This window comes from Helianthus annuus, chromosome 10 (genome assembly GCF_002127325.2).
Source record: "Helianthus annuus cultivar XRQ/B chromosome 10, HanXRQr2.0-SUNRISE, whole genome shotgun sequence".
NCBI lineage: Eukaryota > Viridiplantae > Streptophyta > Magnoliopsida > Asterales > Asteraceae > Helianthus > Helianthus annuus.
The window spans coordinates 178,115,667-178,141,251 of NC_035442.2; the positions used below are offsets into that span (position 1 = coordinate 178,115,667).

The window sequence follows — 25,585 nt, forward strand, 5'->3', positions numbered from 1 at the left end:
TTATGTGTACCATGATGGCTAATTTACTGCTTTCTTTAGGACCCATGGACAGCAATGAACTTTTATCAAACCTTGCAGCTGTGTCTGTTCAAGTCATCACCTTGGTTGTGAATGTTTGCATTCAAATGCAAACGGGAGCTGTATCCATATCAACCCATAAAGAAGACCCCCGTATCATACAACTTACTTCACCTACACATATAAGTACCCATCCTAATCCTGTATTACCCTTTATTTATGTGATTTTGTTAGTTTTCTTGTTGATAGTGTATATATGTTCATCTTTGGCGATTCTAAAATCCAAACAGATTTTGGACTCCGAATACAAAAACGGTCATGAGGTAGCTTCAAAACACATTCAACCATCACCAGGAAAAATAGTAACAGTTGATGAGCTAGAAAACCATGTGAGAAACCATTGGATGATGGTAGAAAGTGGCAGCTGCCTCCATTTCATAACAGCTTGCTTTCATACAACATCTGCTTCTGGGGTAATATGTGTTTTAGTCACCATCTTACACACTTATACTATGTCCGGGACTATTGAAGCCATGTTGGCTAAGGACTATGGTTCGGATTATGGCTGGTCCATGCTAGTAATTCTCATAGTACAATCTATCGGAGTCCTGATTGGTACAATTGTACCACTATCTAGATGTTTTTCAACCTTAGAATTTAAAACGTCCTTTTCAATCCACTTTAAGGTCTTAAAAGTAGAACCTCATTGGACTCATAAGTTAAATGATTGGAAACAAGCTAGTATAAGACTCCCATTTCATAGCCGCACACTGAACGTAGTCATCGAGACTTCCAAAAGGCTAATTCTCTGCATATGTATACAACTTCAGGAGGGAGTTGTGGTGTTGTGCAAGATAATAGCCTTGATTCCGTTAGTGTTTGTGATATGCGTCTCTTATTGTTTCGATTATCTGAAGTCCATGTTTAGTTCATTGAGAGAAGATGAGAGGTTTCACCAAGATGTAATCATAGATATTAACCCATATATTTTGTATTTTGAAAATGGGATGTGGGTTGGTAAGAGAACATTGGAAGGCTTTTCAAAATCAGTGAACGCATTGATACAAAAGTGTAGGTCCGGCTAGGAGGATCTAGTCGCCTAATCCTTGTATACTAACCAATCCGGTTGTGCGGAATCCAACCGGAAAGGCAAACCGAGATAGAACACGCAAAAACACGACACGCAATATTCACCGATTAACACCACTTGTATTAATACGAATGAAAGGTTCGGTTACAAGCTCAATGTTTACAGATGTATTCTATAAACTCTCTCAAACTCTCGTGTGTGTGTTTTCTCTCTGTGTGCTCTCTTTTGTGTTCTCTACTTTTCTTATCCACAGACAGTCTATTTATAGTCACAGACACAACGAATCAGATCTTGGCTTGGCGAATCACAAGGTTTGGCGAATCAGGAAGGCAAGTGACGAAACAGCGACGAAACAGGTCTTGGTCGACGAAACTGAAGTGTTTCGTCGACATAATTCTTGTTACGTCAATCATGGGCTTGGGCCCAAATTGTTGAAGTCCATGTGCATCCTGATTGGCCCATGTTGAACATATTCATGCACGTAGAATTCTCAAAATCAAATCAAGATGATTAGTCAAACTTGGTGACATCATCATGACATCATCATGATGATGTCATGATGATGTGTCAAGCGGGAAGCGTTCTCGGCTCTCCGTGCTTCGCGTGTCGAACTCTGGGGCGCACGACGGAGGAATGTCGTGACGTCGGACTTGAGCCGAACCTAACCGAGTCGAACCAAGCCAAGTCGAACCGAGTCGAGTTGCGACCACATAATATGTATCAACAAAAAGGGTGCAAAAGGCCAACCTAATTATCTAATAAAGCTCATTCGAGAAAAATCTACTGTTGGTTTTCATGGAGTTGCAGTATTTGACCAGACTAATGATGATGATGATGATTGTTGGAGATTAAATGTGGTAACCCTTACAACGATTGCGGATTCTCTACATGAAATCGAAAAGGAGGAAGTTGATTGCTTGCTGGAATGTGTTAGGGAAGGTCTATTATATGTTACATTGGTGGAAAAGAACCTCGATTTTATTAAAGATCACATAATTCTTCAACAAGCAGCTGAAACTTTGTGGCGAGAAATTAGTAAAACCAATAAATGGTTAGGAAACGAGTTGAAAAACCCTGCTTTTCAAGAGTATACAGCTGGACAGATTGTTAAATGGTTCAGGGATACCGCTGAACGTTACTGGGCGGAGGAAAGCCGGAAGGATGTTACAAACGATGATGATTCAATGCACAGGCTTATTTGTGTCAACTCAATGTATAGTATAACCAAAACAATTCTGCATACCTACAACACCATCATTGATGATGACACGCTGAGCCAAAAGGAACTATTTGATAGGTTATCATCAAAGATCGCCGACATAATCGCAGCTTGTCTCACCAACTTACCACAAATCATAATAATGAAATGTCACTACATGTCTGCGATAAAGGAAAGGGAGGCCAGTGTTAAAGATGCAGCCCAGCTTCTAGGTGAGACTACAGAAATAATCAGACTCCTTCAAGATCATCGTATTCCAAACATGAATCCAAGTGACATGCCATCTCTCAACAAATGGCGTGCTTATTTCAGGAATCCTTCTTCAAGTGATGCAGTAAGTTCATTTTTATTTGTTTTCCTCTTTCGATTTCGTCCTTTCGTACGTACTTATATTATTAACACTTGAGTTTGAACCACAGTAACGCTAATGTGATTTTCATGGGCATGCATCTTTACTACTCGAAGTGTCAGAGTCATCCAGGACGGTCAACTATGTTCCTTCAAGAAGTTGATTTGCACAATTAGCACCCACAAAGTATGGTGACCAAGTCCTTAGTTCTCATATTAATTTGTACTCTTCCTAGTTTTACTAGATTGTAAATTGTTGGCGGTTGCAAGTGGTCGATTAGAATCTGGTGTGGCTTGAGGAATGCTTGGATGCATTTTCTTTTTGGATTTGTTGTCTTGGTATACCACCGTTGGTTTGATTATACTCTCTGTTGGTGTTTATCTTATCATGTTAACAAGTTACTACCAGTTTCACTTATTTATGTTTTCTTCAAAATTAAAAAGTGATCACCACATTATTAATTAACTAATTTAGGTTGGTGTTATAACTTACAGCAATGGTGAAATTCGGTTTCATGTATATGAGGTATCGCTTGCCTGATGTGACATTTTCAAAGCAATTATTCACTTTTAAAAACATATTAATGTGTACATACCTACAAAAAGGACTTTGGCCTAGCGCTCGAGCGGTATCCAGTTGTGTAAAATGGTGTCTATCGCCAAGACAATGAGGGTTCCAAAATTACATAACACTTCCAAAACATAAATATTATAGTGTTTTCGATGGATATTCATTTGTAGTTATGTGAGGTAGGTTAGATTGTTGTTTAAAAGAAAAAAAAACAATGGGCCTATAAGTCCTCACATAAATACAAATGAGAAAAAGGTACCCTGGTATTGGAATCCACCTACTTGATATCGCCATACTACTGGACGAAGATCGCCACCTAGTTGAAAAAGTATCCGGAGATTCTATTGAAACTGCTTTGTGTCGTATGCATAAGGTAGTTGTTGGTTTTTCATCTTTTATTTTGTAAAATCAATGACTCTTATTATATTCTTTTGGTTATTACCAACAATTTATAGGTTTCGAGGTTGAAGTGATTCGAGGATCCTGCTCGACTGACTGTTTGATTGGGTTGTTGATAAAACTTATTAGTGTGTTTCAAATGTTTAGGACTTGCACTTGGGTAGTTGGTAAAACTTGTTAATATGGTCATGTTCTTGGTTAATCTCACAAAATTCAGTATGCTAAAAACCAACTGTTTGAACCGGTTTAGTAATTCAAATCCATATTTTGTTTTGCTTCCTTTACATTTCTAATTTCATCTCCAGTTAATTCAAATCCACAAAGTTTATGTTAGGTTTATGTAATGATAACCCTGGGCTTATCGCTCAGTGGTTATGGAAATGGGGGAAAGACTCCTGACCGAATGGTCTCGAGTTCGATTCCTGATCCACCCGGGTTTTACCGGCGCTGCATTGTCGTGCCCTCGGGCGGGTGCAGGTTTTCCCAGGAACTGGTGGCATGGTGGGCTAGGGGCTCCGTGCGTGCAGGTTGGGCTGTCGCGGGCTACCTTTCGGCCAATGGGTGCCGCGTACGGAGTACCCTGCGATTCTTATATTGGATGTTCAAAAAAAAAGGTTTATGTAATGATTTCGTGTCATATCTAAAATTCACATGACATGCTTATCCGCTGTAATCATCAGGAATCTAAAACTACAGAAAAAACAATTTATATGAATACATGTATCACACATACAGATCTATTAAAACTTACAATGCTAATGTAGTTATCACTGGATGACTAGATGAAGATGATTTAAACACAGAGTTCTTCGGCCTGCGAGCCCAATGGTTCAAAAAGAACTTCCACTTCACTTGTTTCAACTTCCTCTAAGCTTGGTGGGTTCCACTTGGGATTCTAATAAATTTTCAAAATTATTAGAAAGAAAAACCAAAAGATGTTCAATGAAAAAAAAAAATCAGGTCAGACCCAACTTAAACCAGACGCGATAAGTTTAGATTAATGATACCGCATACTTCAAATACTAGCTGACCGAATCGTTAAAACCGAAGCAAGTCAGACAGTTTGAAACTTATGTGGTTGATTCACGGTTTGGTTTTGGCAGTTTGACGGATTACTTGTCCAACCAACTGTTTGGAACTTGGAACCGCCTATTTAGCCTTTAACGTATTTTTTTTATTGTTGGAGTTAGCAGTTAGATACATATTGTTATAGGGGATGGTTCAAATGAAAACCACTTTTAACGCGAAAACTCGAAAACTAACTAAAAAAGCCTAAAAAACACACAATTTTTTTTTATTTTTTTATTAAAAATCGCTAGTTTTTGTATATATATAAAAAAAACTTTTTTCAAAAAAAAAAAAAAAAAATTGTAGTGCACATGTGTAATAATACACATGTGTATTACACATGTGTATTATTACACATGTGCACTACAAATTTTTTTTTTTTTGAAATTTTTTTTATATAGTTTAAATAGCGAAAATTGGTATGCAAAAAAAAAATTGGGTATGTTTTTTAGGCTTTTTTAGTTAGTTTTCGAGTTTTCGCGTTAACTAGTGGTTTTCATTTGAACCTTCCCCTATTGTTATATTCATGAATCATATATACAAAACGACATTCTTTTATGTTTAATAAACAATTTTTTTATAAGTATATAACTAAAAATTAAAAACCAAACCAACAGTTCCAGTTTGCTTAATAAATCACGCAGTTTGCTTTATATGTCTTGTGTGAATTTCAAAATTAAGTTTTATTACAAGTATTTTCAGAGAATAACAAACCTGATCCTTATCCACCAATACCGCCCTAACCCCTTCAGCAAAATCACTTCGAAGTGAAGCCCTTAATGCAATTCGGTATTCGGATTTCATAACGCCATTTAACTAATCACCACAAATAGAAGCATATAGCAAGCAATGCTATTAATTATTATCAAATAATGTATTAAAAAACCCTCCACCAAAGGCAATTAAATGTAAAACATATGGGAACTCACCTTGGACAACTCGTTTCCATGATTTCCGCGCGCAGAGGCGACTTTAGAGAAATATTTTTGTGTAAGAACAAGAGAAAACGGAGCACCTTTTTTAATCCCCGAAAGAGCCTCTATAGCCCACTGTGAAACTGCTCATAGATAAGAACAATGTTATTAATTTCACAAAAAAAAAAAAAAAAAAAAAAAAAAAAAAAAAAAAAACCAAAAGCTTTATAAAGCACTATAGGTGGCATTTCTAACTAATTTGCCTTAAAATAAGTCAATTTGGGTTGTAAAGTATTATCTCTCCAACGGTCAAAAGCCACCCAAAGTGGTATTCAAACAATTAATCACCCCCTAAACTGTTGTATAGAATAACTATATTATTGCTTAAACTAAAATAATATTGTAATGGAAAATTGGATTTAAATAATCTCAACTATTACCTATTGGTCGTCAATAGTCCCAACTAACAAAATGTTTTGTGGCTGTCCCAACTTTTAACCTATTTTATCCTAACGAACTTTTTTTAACTGAGGTCTAACCCCGCTAGTTTTTTGATGACGTGGACTGCTTATGTGGCAAAAAAGTCAAAGTTTTGCTGATGTGGCAAAAAGTCAAACTTTTGATGATGTGGACTGCTTATGTGGCAAAGTTTTGATGACGTGGACTGCCACAAGCAGCCCACATCAACAAAAACTAACTGGGTTAAACCTCGGTTAGAAAAAGCTCATTGGGGAAAATAGATTAAAAGTTGGGACTCTCACAAATGACAAAACATTCGCTAGTTGGGACAGCCAATAGGCAATAGTTGAGATTAAAATAATCCACTTTTCCTATTATAATAAACCCTAATTAATTACAAGATACAAAATAAATGGGCATATTAGTGTTGATGTGTCAGCCCAACCCGACTTGTATAAACACGTACCCGGTTTGAGCCGAACCCGTTTTTAACTTGTTACCCAACCCATTACCAACCCATTTTTCCAAACTTTATAAAGCATATAACTTATACGACCTGTTGTATCAGCACTTTGGCTATGTTGTTCAAGTTCCTCCATTATTTCTTTAACAGACTTATTTGCACCGAATGTTGAAATTATACGAGGCAAGAGTAACTTCAATCGGGGCTCCGATTGGAGCGTGCTACTGTGTTTTGCCAATATTGCTTGGAGATCATGATGTGGATCCTCGGAACTGTATAGAATAACAATACGTATACTCGATACATAATCACTTTCCTTTTAAATAAGAAAAAAATCAACTATTACCACATATGGTTCCACTACATCAGATAAAAGCTTTATATTTGACGCGTAACATTTAAACATAAACTGAGTCAATCCGGTTATTAGTAATGGATCAACCCTATCACCTAGGGGTGTCACTACAAGAAATCAGAGCTTTAGGGGCGACAATTGTCGCCCCTATTGATACAGAAAGTTGTCTCTAAAGGTATTAGGGGCGACATGTCGCCGCTAAAATGTCGACCCTAATGCCTTGTCACTATTGACCTTTAGGGACGACAATTGTTGTCGATAATGATGTTGAATCTTTAGGGGCGACAATTGTCACCCCTAAAAGTTCATTGCTGACGTCAGCATATGACCTCATGGTTATACATTTGGAAACGACTTTTGTTGCCTCTAAAAGTTCATCCTTGGAAAAACTATATTTTTTTGCTTTCTGGCTTTTTTTCCATTTTTTCAAATACCAAAACCTGCTGATCTTTTCGAGACATACCCAACAATTCTAACCCAAACATAAAACCAATATCAAATAAAAAATAAGCCATAATAACATCACGTTTCTTAGTCTAGTTAAGTTATAAGTCTAAAATAAAACATAATAAACATCAAGTTCCTTTTTTCAACATTCTTAATCCTCATCCATGTTGTCTTCATTGCCATTCTTTGAAGCCTTCTTCGAGTTCATGAATTTTGAGAGGCGTTCTAAAAAACTTTCGCTTTTAAACAAACCATCAAGAAAATCCTACAAAATAAGATATAGATTATAAGTTCAAACAAACTACATTTTTCCAAGCACAACATTAACCAAATGGGTCATTAAACCCGAGCCCACTATAACACTTAAGACATCCAACTTTAAACAAAATCGGTACTAAATAGATGCTATTAAACGTTATATAATAGCTTTTGTTTATTTTATTTGAAGAATCTGAATAGTATTATTTTTCTAACACATAATATATTTAAAAAAAATTCTTATGCCCTAGCTTTTCTAGCGTTTTGTGCCTAGGCACCAGGCAAGGCCTACGCGCCTAGCGTCTTTAATAACTATGATCCCATTAACTAGTTATCTAACTTCCAGTCACATCATTAACCTCAAATAGTATCCACCTACCTCTTTACTAGTCTAAACAAGATAACCTTATTTCACATTAGGTATCCACCTCTTTCAGCTTCAAAAACATGTAAAAAATCTTTTCTTTGCAATGCATACAAAAATGCTAATAATATTAAAACCAAAGCAACAATTTATCCCACGTCTAAATTAAGTTGAAACACCATCAAACAACAATTCAAACTAAGCAGATAAAACCCTAATTAACATTATCAAAAGCATGAAACAAAGATCCAGCAAATACAAACACAATAACCCAAATTTTACCAAATCAGATCCACTAGTTAATCACTAGCAGTATAAACAACCAAATGTACAAAAAATAAAAGCATAAAATAGAGATCTAACAGGCATATTAAGACGATGGGATACCTAGGGTTATGAAAGGGACGACTATAACACACTTAAGACATCCAAGTTTTAACATATTAAAGGTGATCCAACTTTACCTCTGTAAGTGCTGGAGGTGTTTGCTCCTTCTCATGAGGACCAACGCAACTCGGTGCTGTGAATCTAGACAATGAAGGTTTACGCCCCATACCTATATAATGTTCGCGCCGAGCACCAAACACCTTTTCAAATACTTGAACTTCATTCACTTGTGACAAACTACCTTCTCCAAATTCGTCTTCTATGTTGGGTTCACTTCGGGGCTCAAACTCTGCTTGTAATTCTTCTGTGTTTTATAACGACGATAGATTAATATTTATATATAAAAATTATACTTTAAATAAGGAACTTACGTATTTTTGCTCCTCTAGCTCGGTGGCAAACCTTCCATCTTTAAGAGTATGACCATTTTTAAACGCTTCAAGTCTGGTCTTATCCTATTTAACATTAAAAATTAGACTACTTTAGACAAACACTTATATGTAAAAATAGTGAATATATATATATATATATATATATATATATATATATATATATATATATATATATATATAAAGCATTACTTTTTTGAAACAAAAACTACTATATGTCGATGATCCCCCACGGTTTGTGTAAAGTTGCTTTTGATGATTTGATTTGTTGGCACATGACCGGTCCTTATGTTCTTTCATCAAGAAATAGGCTACGGTTTTATTCCAATTCTCTTCACTCATACCCACAGGGATGTTGGCCCTTGCTCTCGCTACATCAGTTTCCCCTTCGTTTGCTAAAAATTCTTCTTTTGCTTTGGCTTTTCGGCTTCTATAATGCTTCATGTATACCGCATTAAGGCCATCCATCAATTGTCTACATTTAGGATGCTTCTCAATTTCAGTAAAATTGAAACGCCACTAGGAATTAAACAAAATAAGTTAGTTAAGTTGAAAACGAGTCATGAACAAAAAACAAAGAACATAGAAACATACTTAAATAAGATAGTTACCCTTTAATGCACATCCATGGCATTCTTTTCAGCATCAGAAACGTAGTTGTAAGAACTCTTATCGAATGCAAAGTGGCCAAACATATAACTCCCCACTTCGCGAGTGAACCAATCATTAGGGGTACCAATTGGGCTATAAGTGACTTCTGTATCAAATGAAAGAGAAACTGGCCCCTTGTTTAAAGCAATCGCCTGTGTAAGTCCTTTGTTTTTAGCCTTACCCCTTTTTTTCTCTTGGCTGCGACAACTATAAATATAAATAAAAATTATTAATCACAATATATATTTATAAAATTGAAAAAATAGTAAATAAATAAACTTTAATAAGACTTACGATCCTCCATATGCTGGCCCCGCCCAAAACCGCTAGGAGGTGGGGGATCCTCGGCACCATCGCCACCATGGCTTCTTGGCATGACACTCGCCATTTCTGTAGGCTGAAAATTGGAGATATATAGAAAACTCATTATATAGATAAAACTATTTAAGAAGATAAAATTAAAAAAAAAAAACTTTTACAACACAACTAGTTTCCCAGTTTTTCCAGGATGACCTAAACCGTCGCCAGAGCTTCAGGCGTTTTCCGTGTCGATAACCCGCTGAACGGTGCAATCTTTCGTGATGACTCTGGAAAATTCAAGCTTGACAGACCGGAATGCAGTATTCTTAGTTGGGTTTTGCGTGTCGATAACCCGCTGAACTAACGGCGGTGGTGACTAGTAGTGATGTTGCTGGATATCTTCGAGTGTGTATATATATATGTATACACATTCATGCATAAATTATCCTTGATTAGAGATAATTACAAAAACAGTCCCTTAAGTTCATAAAAGGTAGTTTGGTCATTTTAACAATGGTTTGAAAATGCGCGCATTGTGCGCACTTAAAGCGCGCAACGCATGAGCGCATTGATTCAATTTAAAACCAAGTTTTTTACTTAATTTAACATAAAATATAACGTCTGTTAGTGTTAACACCTAAACTCGGTACAAAACTAAAAGTTACCTAAAACCATAGGGACTATTTGTGTAATGAACTCATACATATATGAATGAGGTTTTCTATTGCAACATGGAAGTACACACAAGGTCTCTTATAATCAGATACATATAGGGGTTTTAGTGTCAGTTATTAAGGCCCTGTGCTTCTATACTGCAAGATAATAAATTAGAACAATTTTACAAGAAACAAACAATATAAATAACCAAAATAAAGAGTGGAATGCAATCTCCTACAAGGGCAATCCCAATCAAACATACAATTTGTTATTTTTATGCTCATTTGGAAAGCCTTATAATCATGTAATGCTGGTAATACCCAAAGCGTGGAACCTTGGGATTTATATTACCAGTCGCATGGCATATTTTAGATAATAAGTCGTATGATCTAAGTGATATTTTGTGACAAATATCAGTTGGGATGCTGATAAAGCTGTAAAAGAACTTCAAGAAGCAAACATATCAATGCAGTGCTTCCTAAGCTTACAAGATTGTGCCACATTGGTAATCCTGTTGAGTCACCCTCTCTACCTACCATTCCTCCATTTGCAAAAGATCTACCTTGATATTCTCTTATATAAAAGTAATGTTAAAATAAAGTTTAACGTACTCCAACTAGGGTTGTTCATTTTTATCCAAAACCCGATCCGAATTCAAAGCCACCCGAATTAGCGAATACCCGAGAAACCCGAACCCGACCAACCCGAACTTTAAATGGTTCGGTTATCGGTCATTTTTTCAAGGCCAAAAACCTGAACAACCCGACCCAAAAACCCGAAACACGAAACCCTAAAAAAACCGAACATCTATTGTTTTTTCTTATAAAAGTGTTAGATTTGGAGTCTTTAATATATGGAACACTACGTTTTGAGACTTTTAAATATTATAATAGTATATTGTTAACTAATCTTTGAACTTTGATGATATTTTTAAAGTAACAATATGAATTTTGATGATATTTTGTAAAAAAAAAAAAACATTTATTTCATTTTACATCTAAACCCGAAAACCGAATAACCTGACCCGAAATAACCCGAACCCGAATAACCTAAAACCAACTAACCCAAACTTTAAAATGGGTTGGTTATCGGGTCAATTTTTTACCAGAGAAAAACCCAAACAACCCAACCCGAAAAACCCGAAACCCGAAGAAAACACCCGATGAACACCCCTAACTCCAACATTGTTCTAAAGTTCAGGAATCAAATCAATTTAAAGCTGAAATAGCGAGTCATATCAAATTCTATTTATCCATCTGCTTCTAGGACCCAGAATGAGTGTCCTCTCTCCTGGCATTATGATAATTACAAGCCGAACAAGTTTGCATAAACAAAGAACAAGCATATGATAATTACAAGCTGAACAATAAAAAAATACCCCCCCTAATTGTGATTTTTACAACAGAACACACAGAATACATACGATTTGAACATCAAACAACACTGAATAATTGTGATTTGAACATCAATCTTAAGGATTAAAGCGATTAGGGTTCATACCTACATAAACCACACAGAAAGCTTGCGATTTGAACAGCACATTGCTTCAAAAGGCCGAGAATTTGATGGAACAAGAGGCTGTTAGTAGCGTGAAGGGCGTCATTCTTGCAACTACTGGTGGCGTAGAAGGTAGGGTTTGGAGGGGAAAGGGGGAAGTATTGTTTGGAGGGGAAAGGGAAAAGTGTTGTCTGATGGGGGGAAACAAGCCCGCCAAGGGTTTTATCTCACAATTAGGGGCGACTTGGGGAAAATTAACATCAGCCATTGGATTATTTACCTAATCGACGGCCAGAACTTGTTGCCAGAAGCTAAAACACGGATTGGTCCTTTAGGGGCGACTTTTTATATGTCGCCCCTAAAGATGTCGCCCCTAGTGCCTCTTTTTCTTGTAGTGTGTGCATGGGTCGGTTTGGGTCGGTTTTGACCAAAAAAATCATAACCATAACCGATCGGTTATGGTGGTTATGGTTATTCGGTTTTGATGGTTATAGCGGGTCGGTTATGGGTGGTTAACCGTGTATTTAGCTTTGCTAAAAATAGCTTGATTTTTTAACATGGAATAAATTGTTATTACTTATTGCATATTTGTATATATTAGTATATTACATATTATTAGAAAATACATATAATCTATAATATTAATACCAATTATTATCGAATATTCAAATAAAGTGATAGTATCACTATCACCTATACAAGATAGTTTAGTTAACCAACAAATAGCTATATTTTATGGAGCCTAACGTGTCATTTATTAGTGTTATACTGTTATATATATAATTATATTATAGATGCCTGTGTGTGTGAAGTTGTGAACGGTAAGGGATGATAAGAGATATACAATGTAGCTGATAAAAGTTCCTCCTTAAGTAAGCCCAGATTTCCGGATGGAACAAAGTGAGTCCCAAGACCTACATAAAGTGCATCGGCTGGAGTAGAAATCCTGTTTCCAGTTATTCCAAGATACGCACCTGTGTGCACAACAGACATCTTGTAAGATAATGAGACAAGGATGACATATTATATCAACTTGCAAGTTGCAACATTGTAGGTCCCTGTTTCGCGGAGGATTACGAACCTAAACCTTGTTATACAAACCTACTAGCGAGTGCGGAATCCAAGCTAGCAAGCAAACCGAGTTAGTAGCAAGTAGAGAAACAAACACACGAGTTCACCGATTAACACAACTGTCACACCCCGATTTCCACGTGTCTCACCGGTGGGCCCGGTGGGGGATTACCGTGACGATGTTGGCAACAATATAGTCAAACCACACAATTATATAATGCACAGCGGAAGCAATAAGATAAATATATAAACTTCAACCTCTGATTGTAATATCAATGTATTACAGAAGTCGAATATATCCACAGCGGATCAAAATAATAATAAAATATTGTTCCATCAGATACTGCAATCAAGCTTGCGAGACTTATCACGACGCTAGGGAGCTAATACCAGCCAATTTACGTTTAGGTACCTGCAATTAATCTTTTTGGGGAAAATACGTCAGTTTACACTGGTAAATACATTCAACCGACTCTTTTGAAAAGAGTTGGGAAAATTGATTTGAATGCACAAGGCACAAAATATTTTGACACGTTGATTAAAATGCCCAAAGGCAAAATTAATCTTTTATACTTGGGACAATTTTGTTAATAAAAATCTTGTATCCGATTTACATGGTTGTCCAACATTTAGGGCCGGTGATTATACAATACAAGCCGGACAAGATTAATCGACACACCACAAATATAATCTCACAAGAAGAATACTCTCACGAGTGAGTATACGTTATACATATGCAACAGGAGGTGTTTTGCCTACACCTTGTGCTTACGTCGTGGCTATTCACTTTTTAAAATGAGCCAAGGATATCCAGGACACGGTCATTAACCCCCAACGTTATTTGTTATCAATCAATACAGATTAAAACGGGATTATGCAATTTAATCATCTCCGATTAAAAGGTTTCTACACCCGACCAAGCGGTATATTTAAAATACCGTATCCCAAGCCCGTATAAGGGAAAATAAGTTAAAAGTATTTACCTTTGCAAGTATTAATCCTTAATTTAGATCAAGTCACCGATAGCTTTTACTGGGGCTCCTAATCTGGAACGAAGGTTTTAATTAACCTCTTAGAATCCTAACGGTCCTTGTATTAGCCGTAGCTTAAACCGGTTGATTCCGATATATAGATATGGTTAATTCGCACGAAAAGGCGAAAACCGAGAATGGAGTATGATTTGGACCCAACAAGTTCAGAGACTTGTTTTATATGGGTTAATGGTTCACACTCTGGATTTTGGGGTTCAAATAATATAATTTGACCCATATCGGCTATTGCACGAAAACTAGTTCCATGAGCCGTACCGTGTGCGCAAATAGGCGAAACGGTTAACCATAAGAGTCCTACGCTTATTTCCTAAGTCAATATGCCTTAAAAGTATTTTGGTATCAGTAGGATACCTTCCGTAATGCCCGTAACGAGTTTAAGTTAATATTATGCCCCGTAGGGGCTTTTCGGTCATTTTAAAGACTTTAAAAGGGCTTTTCGAGTTCTACAGGAAATCTGAGTTTCCCGAACAGCTTATAAAGCTTAAAATACTTTATTTATTATTTAAAACCAGTGGCAACTGGAATCGGGTCAAAAGACCTTGTAGAACTCCCATTTTGGCCAAAAAGGGCATATTCGGTATTTACCGAACCGTAGCCATAACCGCAGGTTATGAGCAAGGTAAAAATTATTAAAAATCTTTAGAATTCCCAAAATATTATTTTACCACAGTGGGTAAAAGTTTTGGTGACGAAAACTTGGGTTAGATGGGCGTTATGCTAATTGCGCCGTTAATTACAAAACTTCTTAAAAGTGCGCCTTTTAGCATAACTCTCATTCTAGGCCTCGGATTGACGTGAAACTTTAAGGACATGCTTATAATTCAACAAGCAAGGTTTTGGTCCGTTCACGTGTCCGAAATACTCGTTTTAATTTTAAAAGGCCGTTACGGTCAACTTTTAGGCGAATGACGGAAATACGTAAAAGACTCGGATAACTCATGAACCGACCACAGAGGCGTATACCAACATGTGACCTGGTCCTAAGAGAGTCCTAAGGTATATTTATACCTCACTAAAACGGGTCAGAACTGAAGTCAAAGCAAAAGTCAAACTTTTGCGACATTCGGCCCCGAACCGGTTCTATATAGTAAATGATCGATTCAAACGAGCGCAAACAAGTCTATATACTTATTATCATGTTTTATGATTATCAAAACAGGTTCCATAACATATATATTACAGATTATGCATAAATCGCCAAAATAGCTTTCTGTTGACTTTTTAACCGCACGTTTGACTCGACATTTGACATAGTTAGAGTGGTGATCAGGGGGAACCTTTTTTTAGAGGTTTATTACCCACATAAATACCAACTCATAACTATTTTTGATTCGTCATAAGACTGAATCATTTGCGAGTTATTGTAATGACAACCGTTAGTTACGACGGTTGCGTTTATGAGCTATAACTAAGCGAATGTTGAACCACAAAGGGTGGATTACTTACTGAGGTCCTATGCACCAAGTGTGACCACTTGAGAGGAAGTTGGAGCTCCAGAAATGACCAAATGATGCAGATGATGGGGTGTGAACTTATGGTTGCAACTTAGGCCTTATATAGTGGTTTCAAGCACCACAATTGATTGACAACAAAGTCTAGCACACACCACAACTGATCAACACTTGTCCTTAGTGTTAGGGGTCGTTTAGGGGTCATTTGGAGGTGTTTAAATGCAGATCATGGCTCTTGGAAGGCTGAACAGCCAAATTAAGCATGTTTCTGCATCTGGGCGCCTGACGCGGCCCGCATGGGGGAATCCATGCTTTTGTACGCGGGCCGCCTGAGTTTTAAAAATCAGGCGAGAAAAAGAGGAGGCTCGCGGCCCGCCTCAACTTAACCCTAAACTTCACGCGGGCCGCCTGAGGTTAGAATTTCAGGATTTTTAAATCTTTTTGTAATGATGACAAAATCTGGTAATTAATAACGAAATCTTTCGTAATGATTTACCTGACCTTTCGGGTTTGAAGGGGTAACTTTGCGGTTTGGCCCTCGGTTAATTACAACTAGGGACCTCGTGATATTTACCCGCGTTATTAAGTCCCCGGTTAGTTTATTAATTATTCAGAAAGCCTTAACTTTCATTATTGACGCTTTTAACCCTTCTTATACGAATTTGAGTATAACTCTCTCGTTTTAAAACGGAACTTCGCGGAATTTTTACAGTATATTCTAGTGAGCGTATAATACTGTTACGAAGCCTTGGGAACGTTAAAGGGTCACTCAGAGGTATAATTAAACATGTTGACACAGTTAACCCCTGTGGTTTGTAATTTCTCACTTTCTTCTGCGTTCCGCTTCCGTACGATCCGTGATTTATTCGTTTGAAGGTACGAGCATCGTTTAGGGATACTATACAGTATATTTATCTTTGTTTGACATTTATAACCCTCGAATTTATATACTTTCAAGGTTTGTCAACATTAGTCCTTTATTTAATATTAATGCCACGTGTAAACTTAGGACACGTGTCGGCACATTATTGGACGCAAAAATTTCGAGGTGTTACATCCTCACCCCCTTAAAATAAATCTCGACCCGAGATTTACTCAAATAAATAGGGGTATTTTTTTTTCTTTCGTTGTAGCTTCGACTTCCCACGTATGTTCGGGACCTCTACGAGCATCCTATTTGACTTTTACAATCGGTACGTGCTTTCTGCGAAGCTTCTTCACCTGTCGATCTTCAATCGACAAAGGTTTTTCTATGAACTTTAAGCTCTCATCTATATGCACATCTGTGTGTGGAATCACCAACGACTCGTCGGCGAAGCACTTCTTGAGATTGCAGATGTGGAACACATTGTGAATTCCATTGAGCTCTTCAGGCAAGTTCAACTTATAGGCGACTGATCCGACTCGTTTAATGACCTCAAAAGGTCCTATGTATCTCGGACTCAGTTTGCCTTTCTTGCCGAAACGCATCATCCCCTTCCAGGGTGATACCTTAAGTAATAACTTTTCACCCACTTCGAAGTGAAAATCCTTATGCTTTGGATCAGCGTAGCTCTTCTGCCTATCACGGGCAGCCTTGAGACGTTCCCGGACCTGGACAATCTTGTCCGTTGTCTGGAAAACAATCTCTGGTCCTGATAATTGAACCTCTCCTACTTCCGCCCAACAAACAGGCGACCTGCATTTCCTACCATATAATGCCTCAAAAGGCGCAGCCTTTATGCTGGCGTGGTAGTTATTATTGTAGGAGAATTCGATCAGGGGTAGGTTTTTATCCCAGTTACCACCTAAATCGACCGCACATGCACGAAGCATGTCCTCTAGCGTTTGGATAGTACGCTCACTTTGACCGTCCATCTGTGGATGGTAAGCCGTACTAAAGTTTAAACGCGTGCCCAAAGATTGCTGGAAACTTTTCCAGAAATGAGATGTGTATCTAGTATCCCTGTCGGAGATAATAGACACAGGTATGCCGTGTAAGGCTACAATCTTATCAACATAAAGTTGGGCTAACATATCGGAGCTATACGTCTCCTTGATGGGTAGAAAATGAGCTGATTTAGTCAGCCTATCGACTATGACCCATATTGTATTGTTTCCTTTCCTGGTTTTGGGTAACTTGGTTATGAAGTCCATAGTTACGCATTCCCACTTCCATTCGGGAAGTTCAGGCTGTTGTAGCAAGCCAGATGGCTTTTGGTGCTCGGCCTTGACTTGAGCACAAGTCAAGCACTTTGCTACATGGGCGGCTACAGACTTTTTCAAGCCTATCCACCAATAAATTGCCTTTAGATCCTGGGCATCTTATGGCAATTCTCAGTTTTTTGCTTAATTAGGGTTGCGGTCACTAATATATAAGCAATATGAACCGTCTTTCTTATTTAATAACATAAAACTTTCTGAATATTGAGTCAGGCTATATGAGCCTATATCTCAAATCCTACTTAATCAAGGTTTCGATTGTTTTATAAGCATTATGGAGTTTTCGTAATACTCCAGCCCACAGCGGGATGTTAAAATTAATTCTACCTGCCTTCCAGGAGGTAAGCAGGGAAAACTTAAGAGAAGATAATCTAGATACAGGGAGACTACCGAGATTTTTCATATCTCAGGCTCCAGTTCATTCATTATTGTTTGTGCCAAACAAGTGACACATATTTATGTTATGAGTCCTCATATTCCGTTACTAGGGAATATTTATTTGGATAATTATATTTTGGATATCTTCCTTGAATACTACTAGTCGATTCTAGTACAATATAACCATTGGGATATCTCAGGGGTTCCATGTATTAAACCTCCATACTGATCAGGCATGGAAATAATCTATGGGACACATTAGGATACGCCAATCCTCATATGGTACTTTTATCAAACATAGTTGGCATTCGCAGGCGATAGAAAAGAGAAAAATGAAGGAAGAAAATAAAAATAACATATGTTGTTGTACTCTATGCGAAGAAAGAGGACTCTTAGATTTTTCGGAAGGATTCCTTGTCGATACTAGAAGAATAGGTTACTAAGGTTTTCTCGATGATTTATACCTTGTGGCTAATATAAAAGTTCTCTAAGATTACTGTTTATGAAGAATTTACTGGTATCCGAACCAAAATAAACTCTTAGTATTTAAATTACTGATAAAATGCCAAGGAATATACCTGTTGCCATATTTATGGACTAGCTCAGGCATTTTAGGCGTCTTCAATTTTTGGCTTTAATTCCTCCGCCGCATTTCCTTTGACATTTTTAGGGCACGTAGTCTTGATGTGGCCTTTCTCATTACAGCCGAAACAGACGGCATTCTTCATGTCCTTGCAGTCCAACGTTTTATGTCCCTTAGACTTGCAGATTCCACAAGTCCTGGGCTGTGATTTAGATTTTGGTTCGAACCTGCATTTCCCATAATGGCGCTTCTTGCAGGTCTCACATTCTGGTTTCTGGTCGGACTTTTGTTTGTTCTTTTTCTTGGAACTCTGGGAGTTGTCTACGTCCCCTTTTCTTTTTAGTTCATCCTTTGCATCAGAGGCATGAACAAGATCCTCCTTAGGAGTAAGGAAAGGTGGTCCTAGGTAAAACTTGGACCGAGCCACAAGGGGCTCCTTTAGCTTTTTCACAGCCTTCTTCACAGCTTTTCTAACGGTTGCATTTATCATGGTCTGAAGAACATCCTTGGAAATTCTAAGGCTTACAATTTCAGCATCATTAGCATGCGTTGCGTCATCAATGGCGCGATTGACTGTTGTCTTATCCGAGTTTGCCATACTCGATGTGGGTTCCTAACACCAATAAAACAATTCCTTAGTCGCAATCCATCAACTGCTATTCTTCATCCTGATGGCTTTAACATATATTAACCATGGCATTTATAGACCATATTGGTTAATATAGTACTAACATTCTCAATGAATGTTATTAAATATATATTCATTATGTTTAGCCTAGGTCACGAGGGACCATCAACGGCATTTAAGGTTTGGGCCTAATTCATCATCTTGTTGACAGGGGATCAAAATGTCACATCCGTCTTTGTTATATTGATGAATTTTGGATAGCTCGAAAGCTTGCCATAAGGATATTAGAAAAGAGCGATTCCTAATAGATACAGACATCAATCTAGGATTCGTTGGAGTGTTTTCTTAAGTATTAACGACAAATTTTTCATCTCGGATTAAACGATAGGAGTTCTATCAGACGGAGACAATAATTCTCAACAATCATTATTCATTATAGAGTTATATGTGCCAGTGGTAATTAATTTCTGCATACTGTTTGATAAGGAAGGTACCTGCTATATATATATCATACTGCATTATCCCCTGGGCGTTCATCCTGAAGATTCATGCGTTTATTTTCCTGGCCTCTCCCGGCTTCTTTATAAGCTCTGGGCAGCTGGTTTTGATGTGCCCTTCCTCGTTGCAATTGTAACATGTGGCGTTCTTTAACCCCTTGCAATCTAAGGTTCTGTGACCCTTGGTCTTGCAAATTCCACACAATTTAGCACGTGGGTTGATTGTACATTTTCCAAAATGTTGCTTTTTGCAGTTACTGCATTTGGGTTTGTTATCAGGCGGACTCGAGTTCTTTCCAAACTCAGAATCTTTCCCACGCTCCGAGCTTCCCTTCTTCTTCTTGTTAGTTTGATGAGAGTTCTCCTCCTCTCTTTCTCTTCTTCTCTCGTTAGAAGCCTTAACAGACTTAAATCTGATTGCATCTAAGGTGAGAGATAGGGATAAGTCCACCGCGGACCTATATGTGGTTGGCCTAGATGCTTTAACATTTCCTTTTATCTCTGGTGCTAGGCCTCCAATGAAACGCGCTATGCGTTTAGGTTCAGGGGTGACTAAATAAGGGACTAGGCGGGACATAGTGTTGAAACTTGTCACGTATGCCTGACAGTTCAAATTTTCCATGACCAACGTCAGGAAGTCCGATTCTATCTTTTCTACTTCATGCTGAGGGCAATAGTTTTCTTTGATTAATGCAACAAATTGGCCCCAAGATAAGTTGTAGAGTAGAATCTTCCCCGTGGCTTGGAGTAATGACCTCCACCATGCCAACGCTTCTCCTTTAAATGATTGTGAAACAAATTTCACAACATCTTGCTCCGCACAATCGCTGATGTCAACAACAGCGTCCATTTCATCAAGCCATGTCATGCAATCGATGGCCCCATTTTCTCCTGTAAAGTCTCTGGGCTTGCAGGAGACAAAATATTTATATGAACAGGTCTTAACTGATGCCTCTTGATGAAACACAACTTGTCTAGACGGAATACTCCTTTGATTTGACAAGTCATGGACATCGTCCTCCCTTGACTCATGCGTTTTAGGAGTGGGCTTATTACAAGCCATAGATAGAGTCTTGGAGTGGGTATCATTTGGTTCATCATACTGTCGATCAAGAGCTCGAGTAACAGCATAATCTATTATTGCCTGCAGTTCTGCTCCAGTTACATTAATTCTGGTAGCATCATTGTTGCCCTTCAAGTGACTGTTAGCTTCATCTAATCCAGCCATGTAGCTTGATTGCTACATAAATATTAACAATGATTTATTCAGAGATTATTATGGAATCATCATCTTTGACGATTTATCAACCATGGTAATATAAACCATATTGGTTAACTTGTTAGTTATATTTAATTAGTATTTTCCATTTTAATTTATCCTAGTTATAAAACATTAAGGATATTGAAGTGGCGCATAAGGCCTAGTCACAAGGACAACTCTAAATTTTTGTAAGCCATGATTTCAGAGAATCGAGGCATTTAAGGTTTGAATCACGTTCATTACCTTCTCTTGACAGGGAGTTGTAGACTTCAACTGTCTTTTGTCTTTTAGGACAATAGGTATAGCCCGTGGGCATTTCCCTTCTGAGGGATGGTTATAATATGATCATCTTCTCAGATGCTATTAGTCGAGATCGTATGGATCCTACCGACCATTATGCTTGGACCTGGTCCAACACTTTCAGACAGGAGGTCACAGACCACCACTGTCGTTGTCTTATCGGACAACAAGTTTAGCCCGTAGGCACTTCATCACTATCGGATGTTTATAACGTGATCATCTTATAGGATGACACAAGCCACGATCTCAAGATCACTAGACTAGATAAGAAAATTGGAAGAATCCAATATAAGGATGACTGCTGTGATTTTATCGAATCACATTTGTCAGGAGTGCTAACACGTTTTTTTTTTTTTAGGTGTTAACAAGGATTTGAATCCCTTGGGTAGGTTTCACCCTCTTGGCCGCGTAGGCTAGATTTCACCTTTAAGATTCCTTTTAAAAATGCCTACTGGCAGGGAAGGAAGGATATTTATTTTTATTTAGGATTTTATCATAAATCCTAATTTATAATTTAATATTAGCACAAATGGCTTAGTCGCGTAGACAAGTTTTATAAGCCATGATTGTCTGGGATCGAGGCATTTAGTAGTAGCACAAAAGGCTTAGTCACATGGACAAGTTTAATTTATAAGCCATGATCGTCTGGGATCGAGGCATTTAGTAATAGCACAAAAGGCTTAGTCTCGTGGACAAGTTTAATTTATAAGCCATGATCGTCTGGGATCGAGGCATTTAATAATAGCACAAAAGGCTTAGTCTCGTGGACAAGTTTAATTTATAAGCCATGATCGTCTGGGATCGAGGCATTTAATAATAGCACAAAAGGCTTAGTCTCGTGGACAAGTTTAATTTATAAGCCATGATCGTCTGGGATCGAGGCATTTAATAATAGCACAAAAGGCTTAGTCACACGGACATATATAATTTATATGTTATGATTTCAGAGAATCAAAGTATTTGAGGTTTGAACCTAGTTCATTACCTTTTTCTGACAGGGAGTCATAGACCACCACTGCCTTTTGTCTTATATGAAAATTTGCATGGCCCGTAAGGACTGAAGGATAATTATGTCCTTATAGGGACTAATAAGAAAACGATTTTTCAGTAAGAGGAGTTCCTTCTTCATTATTATTTTTGACTGCATTCTCCTCGGGTGTTCGTTTCATTTTTGTCGCGGTATGAAGCTCAGCATCTCAGGACCCCGGGTGTGGAGAACTCCTATTACGGCTTCTTCTCTTGGCGACGTATCCAATATATAAAAATAATTGGAAGCAATAAATTTCAGATTAGAGTCGGGAGTATTCCTATGTTAAGTCTAGACTCGAATATGTGCAATTGTGTGTCATTGAGATTAAACACATAAGGATAGTGTTTAATTCACTCAATGTTGGCTCTGATACCAACCTGTCACACCCCGATTTCCACGTGTCTCACCGGTGGGCCCGGTGGGGGATTACCGTGACGATGTTGGCAACAATATAGTCAAACCACACAATTATATAATGCACAGCGGAAGCAATAAGATAAATATATAAACTTCAACCTCTGATTGTAATATCAATGTATTACAGAAGTCGAATATATCCACAGCGGATCAAAATAATAATAAAATATTGTTCCATCAGATACTGCAATCAAGCTTGCGAGACTTATCACGACGCTAGGGAGCTAATACCAGCCAATTTACGTTTAGGTACCTGCACTTAATCTTTTTGGGGAAAATACGTCAGTTTACACTGGTAAATACATTCAACCGACTCTTTTGAAAAGAGTTGGGAAAATTGATTTGAATGCACAAGGCACAAAATATTTTGACACGTTGATTAAAATGCCCAAAGGCAAAATTAATCTTTTATACTTGGGACAATTTTGTTAATAAAAATCTTGTATCCGATTTACATGGTTGTCCAACATTTAGGGCCGGTGATTATACAATACAAGCCGGACAAGATTAATCGACACACCACAAATATAATCTCACAAGAAGAATACTCTCACGAGTGAGTATACGTTATACATATGCAACAGGAGGTGTTTTGCCTACACCTTGTGCTTACGTCGTGGCTATTCACTTTTTAAAATGAGCCAAGGATATCCAGGACACGGTCATTAACCCCCAACGTTATTTGTTATCAATCAATACAGATTAAAACGGGATTATGCAATTTAATCATCTCCGATTAAAAGGTTTCTACACCCGACCAAGCGGTATATTTAAAATACCGTATCCCAAGCCCGTATAAGGGAAAATAAGTTAAAAGTATTTACCTTTGCAAGTATTAATCCTTAATTTAGATCAAGTCACCGATAGCTTTTACTGGGGCTCCTAATCTGGAACGAAGGTTTTAATTAACCTCTTAGAATCCTAACGGTCCTTGTATTAGCCGTAGCTTAAACCGGTTGATTCCGATATATAGATATGGTTAATTCGCACGAAAAGGCGAAAACCGAGAATGGAGTATGATTTGGACCCAACAAGTTCAGAGACTTGTTTTATATGGGTTAATGGTTCACACTCTGGATTTTGGGGTTCAAATAATATAATTTGACCCATATCGGCTATTGCACGAAAACTAGTTCCATGAGCCGTACCGTGTGCGCAAATAGGCGAAACGGTTAACCATAAGAGTCCTACGCTTATTTCCTAAGTCAATATGCCTTAAAAGTATTTTGGTATCAGTAGGATACCTTCCGTAATGCCCGTAACGAGTTTAAGTTAATATTATGCCCCGTAGGGGCTTTTCGGTCATTTTAAAGACTTTAAAAGGGCTTTTCGAGTTCTACAGGAAATCTGAGTTTCCCGAACAGCTTATAAAGCTTAAAATACTTTATTTATTATTTAAAACCAGTGGCAACTGGAATCGGGTCAAAAGACCTTGTAGAACTCCCATTTTGGCCAAAAAGGGCATATTCGGTATTTACCGAACCGTAGCCATAACCGCAGGTTATGAGCAAGGTAAAAATTATTAAAAATCTTTAGAATTCCCAAAATATTATTTTACCACAGTGGGTAAAAGTTTTGGTGACGAAAACTTGGGTTAGATGGGCGTTATGCTAATTGCGCCGTTAATTACAAAACTTCTTAAAAGTGCGCCTTTTAGCATAACTCTCATTCTAGGCCTCGGATTGACGTGAAACTTTAAGGACATGCTTATAATTCAACAAGCAAGGTTTTGGTCCGTTCACGTGTCCGAAATACTCGTTTTAATTTTAAAAGGCCGTTACGGTCAACTTTTAGGCGAATGACGGAAATACGTAAAAGACTCGGATAACTCATGAACCGACCACAGAGGCGTATACCAACATGTGACCTGGTCCTAAGAGAGTCCTAAGGTATATTTATACCTCACTAAAACGGGTCAGAACTGAAGTCAAAGCAAAAGTCAAACTTTTGCGACATTCGGCCCCGAACCGGTTCTATATAGTAAATGATCGATTCAAACGAGCGCAAACAAGTCTATATACTTATTATCATGTTTTATGATTATCAAAACAGGTTCCATAACATATATATTACAGATTATGCATAAATCGCCAAAATAGCTTTCTGTTGACTTTTTAACCGCACGTTTGACTCGACATTTGACATAGTTAGAGTGGTGATCAGGGGGAACCTTTTTTTTAGAGGTTTATTACCCACATAAATACCAACTCATAACTATTTTTGATTCGTCATAAGACTGAATCATTTGCGAGTTATTGTAATGACAACCGTTAGTTACGACGGTTGCGTTTATGAGCTATAACTAAGCGAATGTTGAACCACAAAGGGTGGATTACTTACTGAGGTCCTATGCACCAAGTGTGACCACTTGAGAGGAAGTTGGAGCTCCAGAAATGACCAAATGATGCAGATGATGGGGTGTGAACTTATGGTTGCAACTTAGGCCTTATATAGTGGTTTCAAGCACCACAATTGATTGACAACAAAGTCTAGCACACACCACAACTGATCAACACTTGTCCTTAGTGTTAGGGGTCGTTTAGGGGTCATTTGGAGGTGTTTAAATGCAGATCATGGCTCTTGGAAGGCTGAACAGCCAAATTAAGCATGTTTCTGCATCTGGGCGCCTGACGCGGCCCGCATGGGGGAATCCATGCTTTTGTACGCGGGCCGCCTGAGTTTTAAAAATCAGGCGAGAAAAAGAGGAGGCTCGCGGCCCGCCTCAACTTAACCCTAAACTTCACGCGGGCCGCCTGAGGTTAGAATTTCAGGATTTTTAAATCTTTTTGTAATGATGACAAAATCTGGTAATTAATAACGAAATCTTTCGTAATGATTTACCTGACCTTTCGGGTTTGAAG

At 37.8% G+C, this 25,585-nt stretch overlaps 1 protein-coding gene and 1 long non-coding RNA gene across 6 annotated transcripts; both read right to left on the minus strand.

The window, feature by feature from the left end:
• Window positions 1–4,266: 4,266 nt before the first annotated feature.
• On the minus strand, window positions 4,267–12,860 carry LOC110886864 (3-hydroxyisobutyryl-CoA hydrolase-like protein 3, mitochondrial). Its single transcript, XM_022134727.2, has 5 exons — window positions 12,699–12,860; window positions 6,643–6,821; window positions 5,643–5,770; window positions 5,428–5,529; window positions 4,267–4,540 (listed from the first exon to the last, which is right to left on the minus strand). The coding sequence occupies exons 1-5, from the start codon at window positions 12,845–12,847 to the stop codon at window positions 4,439–4,441; spliced, it is 660 nt and encodes a 219-aa protein (XP_021990419.1). The 5' UTR covers window positions 12,848–12,860; the 3' UTR covers window positions 4,267–4,438.
• LOC110886865 lies at window positions 7,367–12,159 on the minus strand. Of its 5 annotated transcripts, XR_004870059.1 has the most exons (8): window positions 11,858–12,158; window positions 9,914–10,099; window positions 9,695–9,790; window positions 9,361–9,607; window positions 8,942–9,268; window positions 8,732–8,815; window positions 8,438–8,664; window positions 7,367–7,616 (listed from the first exon to the last, which is right to left on the minus strand). It is a non-coding gene; the product is annotated as an uncharacterized LOC110886865 (long non-coding RNA). The 5 variants fall into 5 exon arrangements; XR_004870061.1 differs by having other exon boundaries at window positions 8,438–8,661; window positions 9,914–12,159; XR_004870060.1 differs by lacking the exon at window positions 9,914–10,099 and having other exon boundaries at window positions 9,695–9,797.
• Window positions 12,861–25,585: the final 12,725 nt, after the last annotated feature.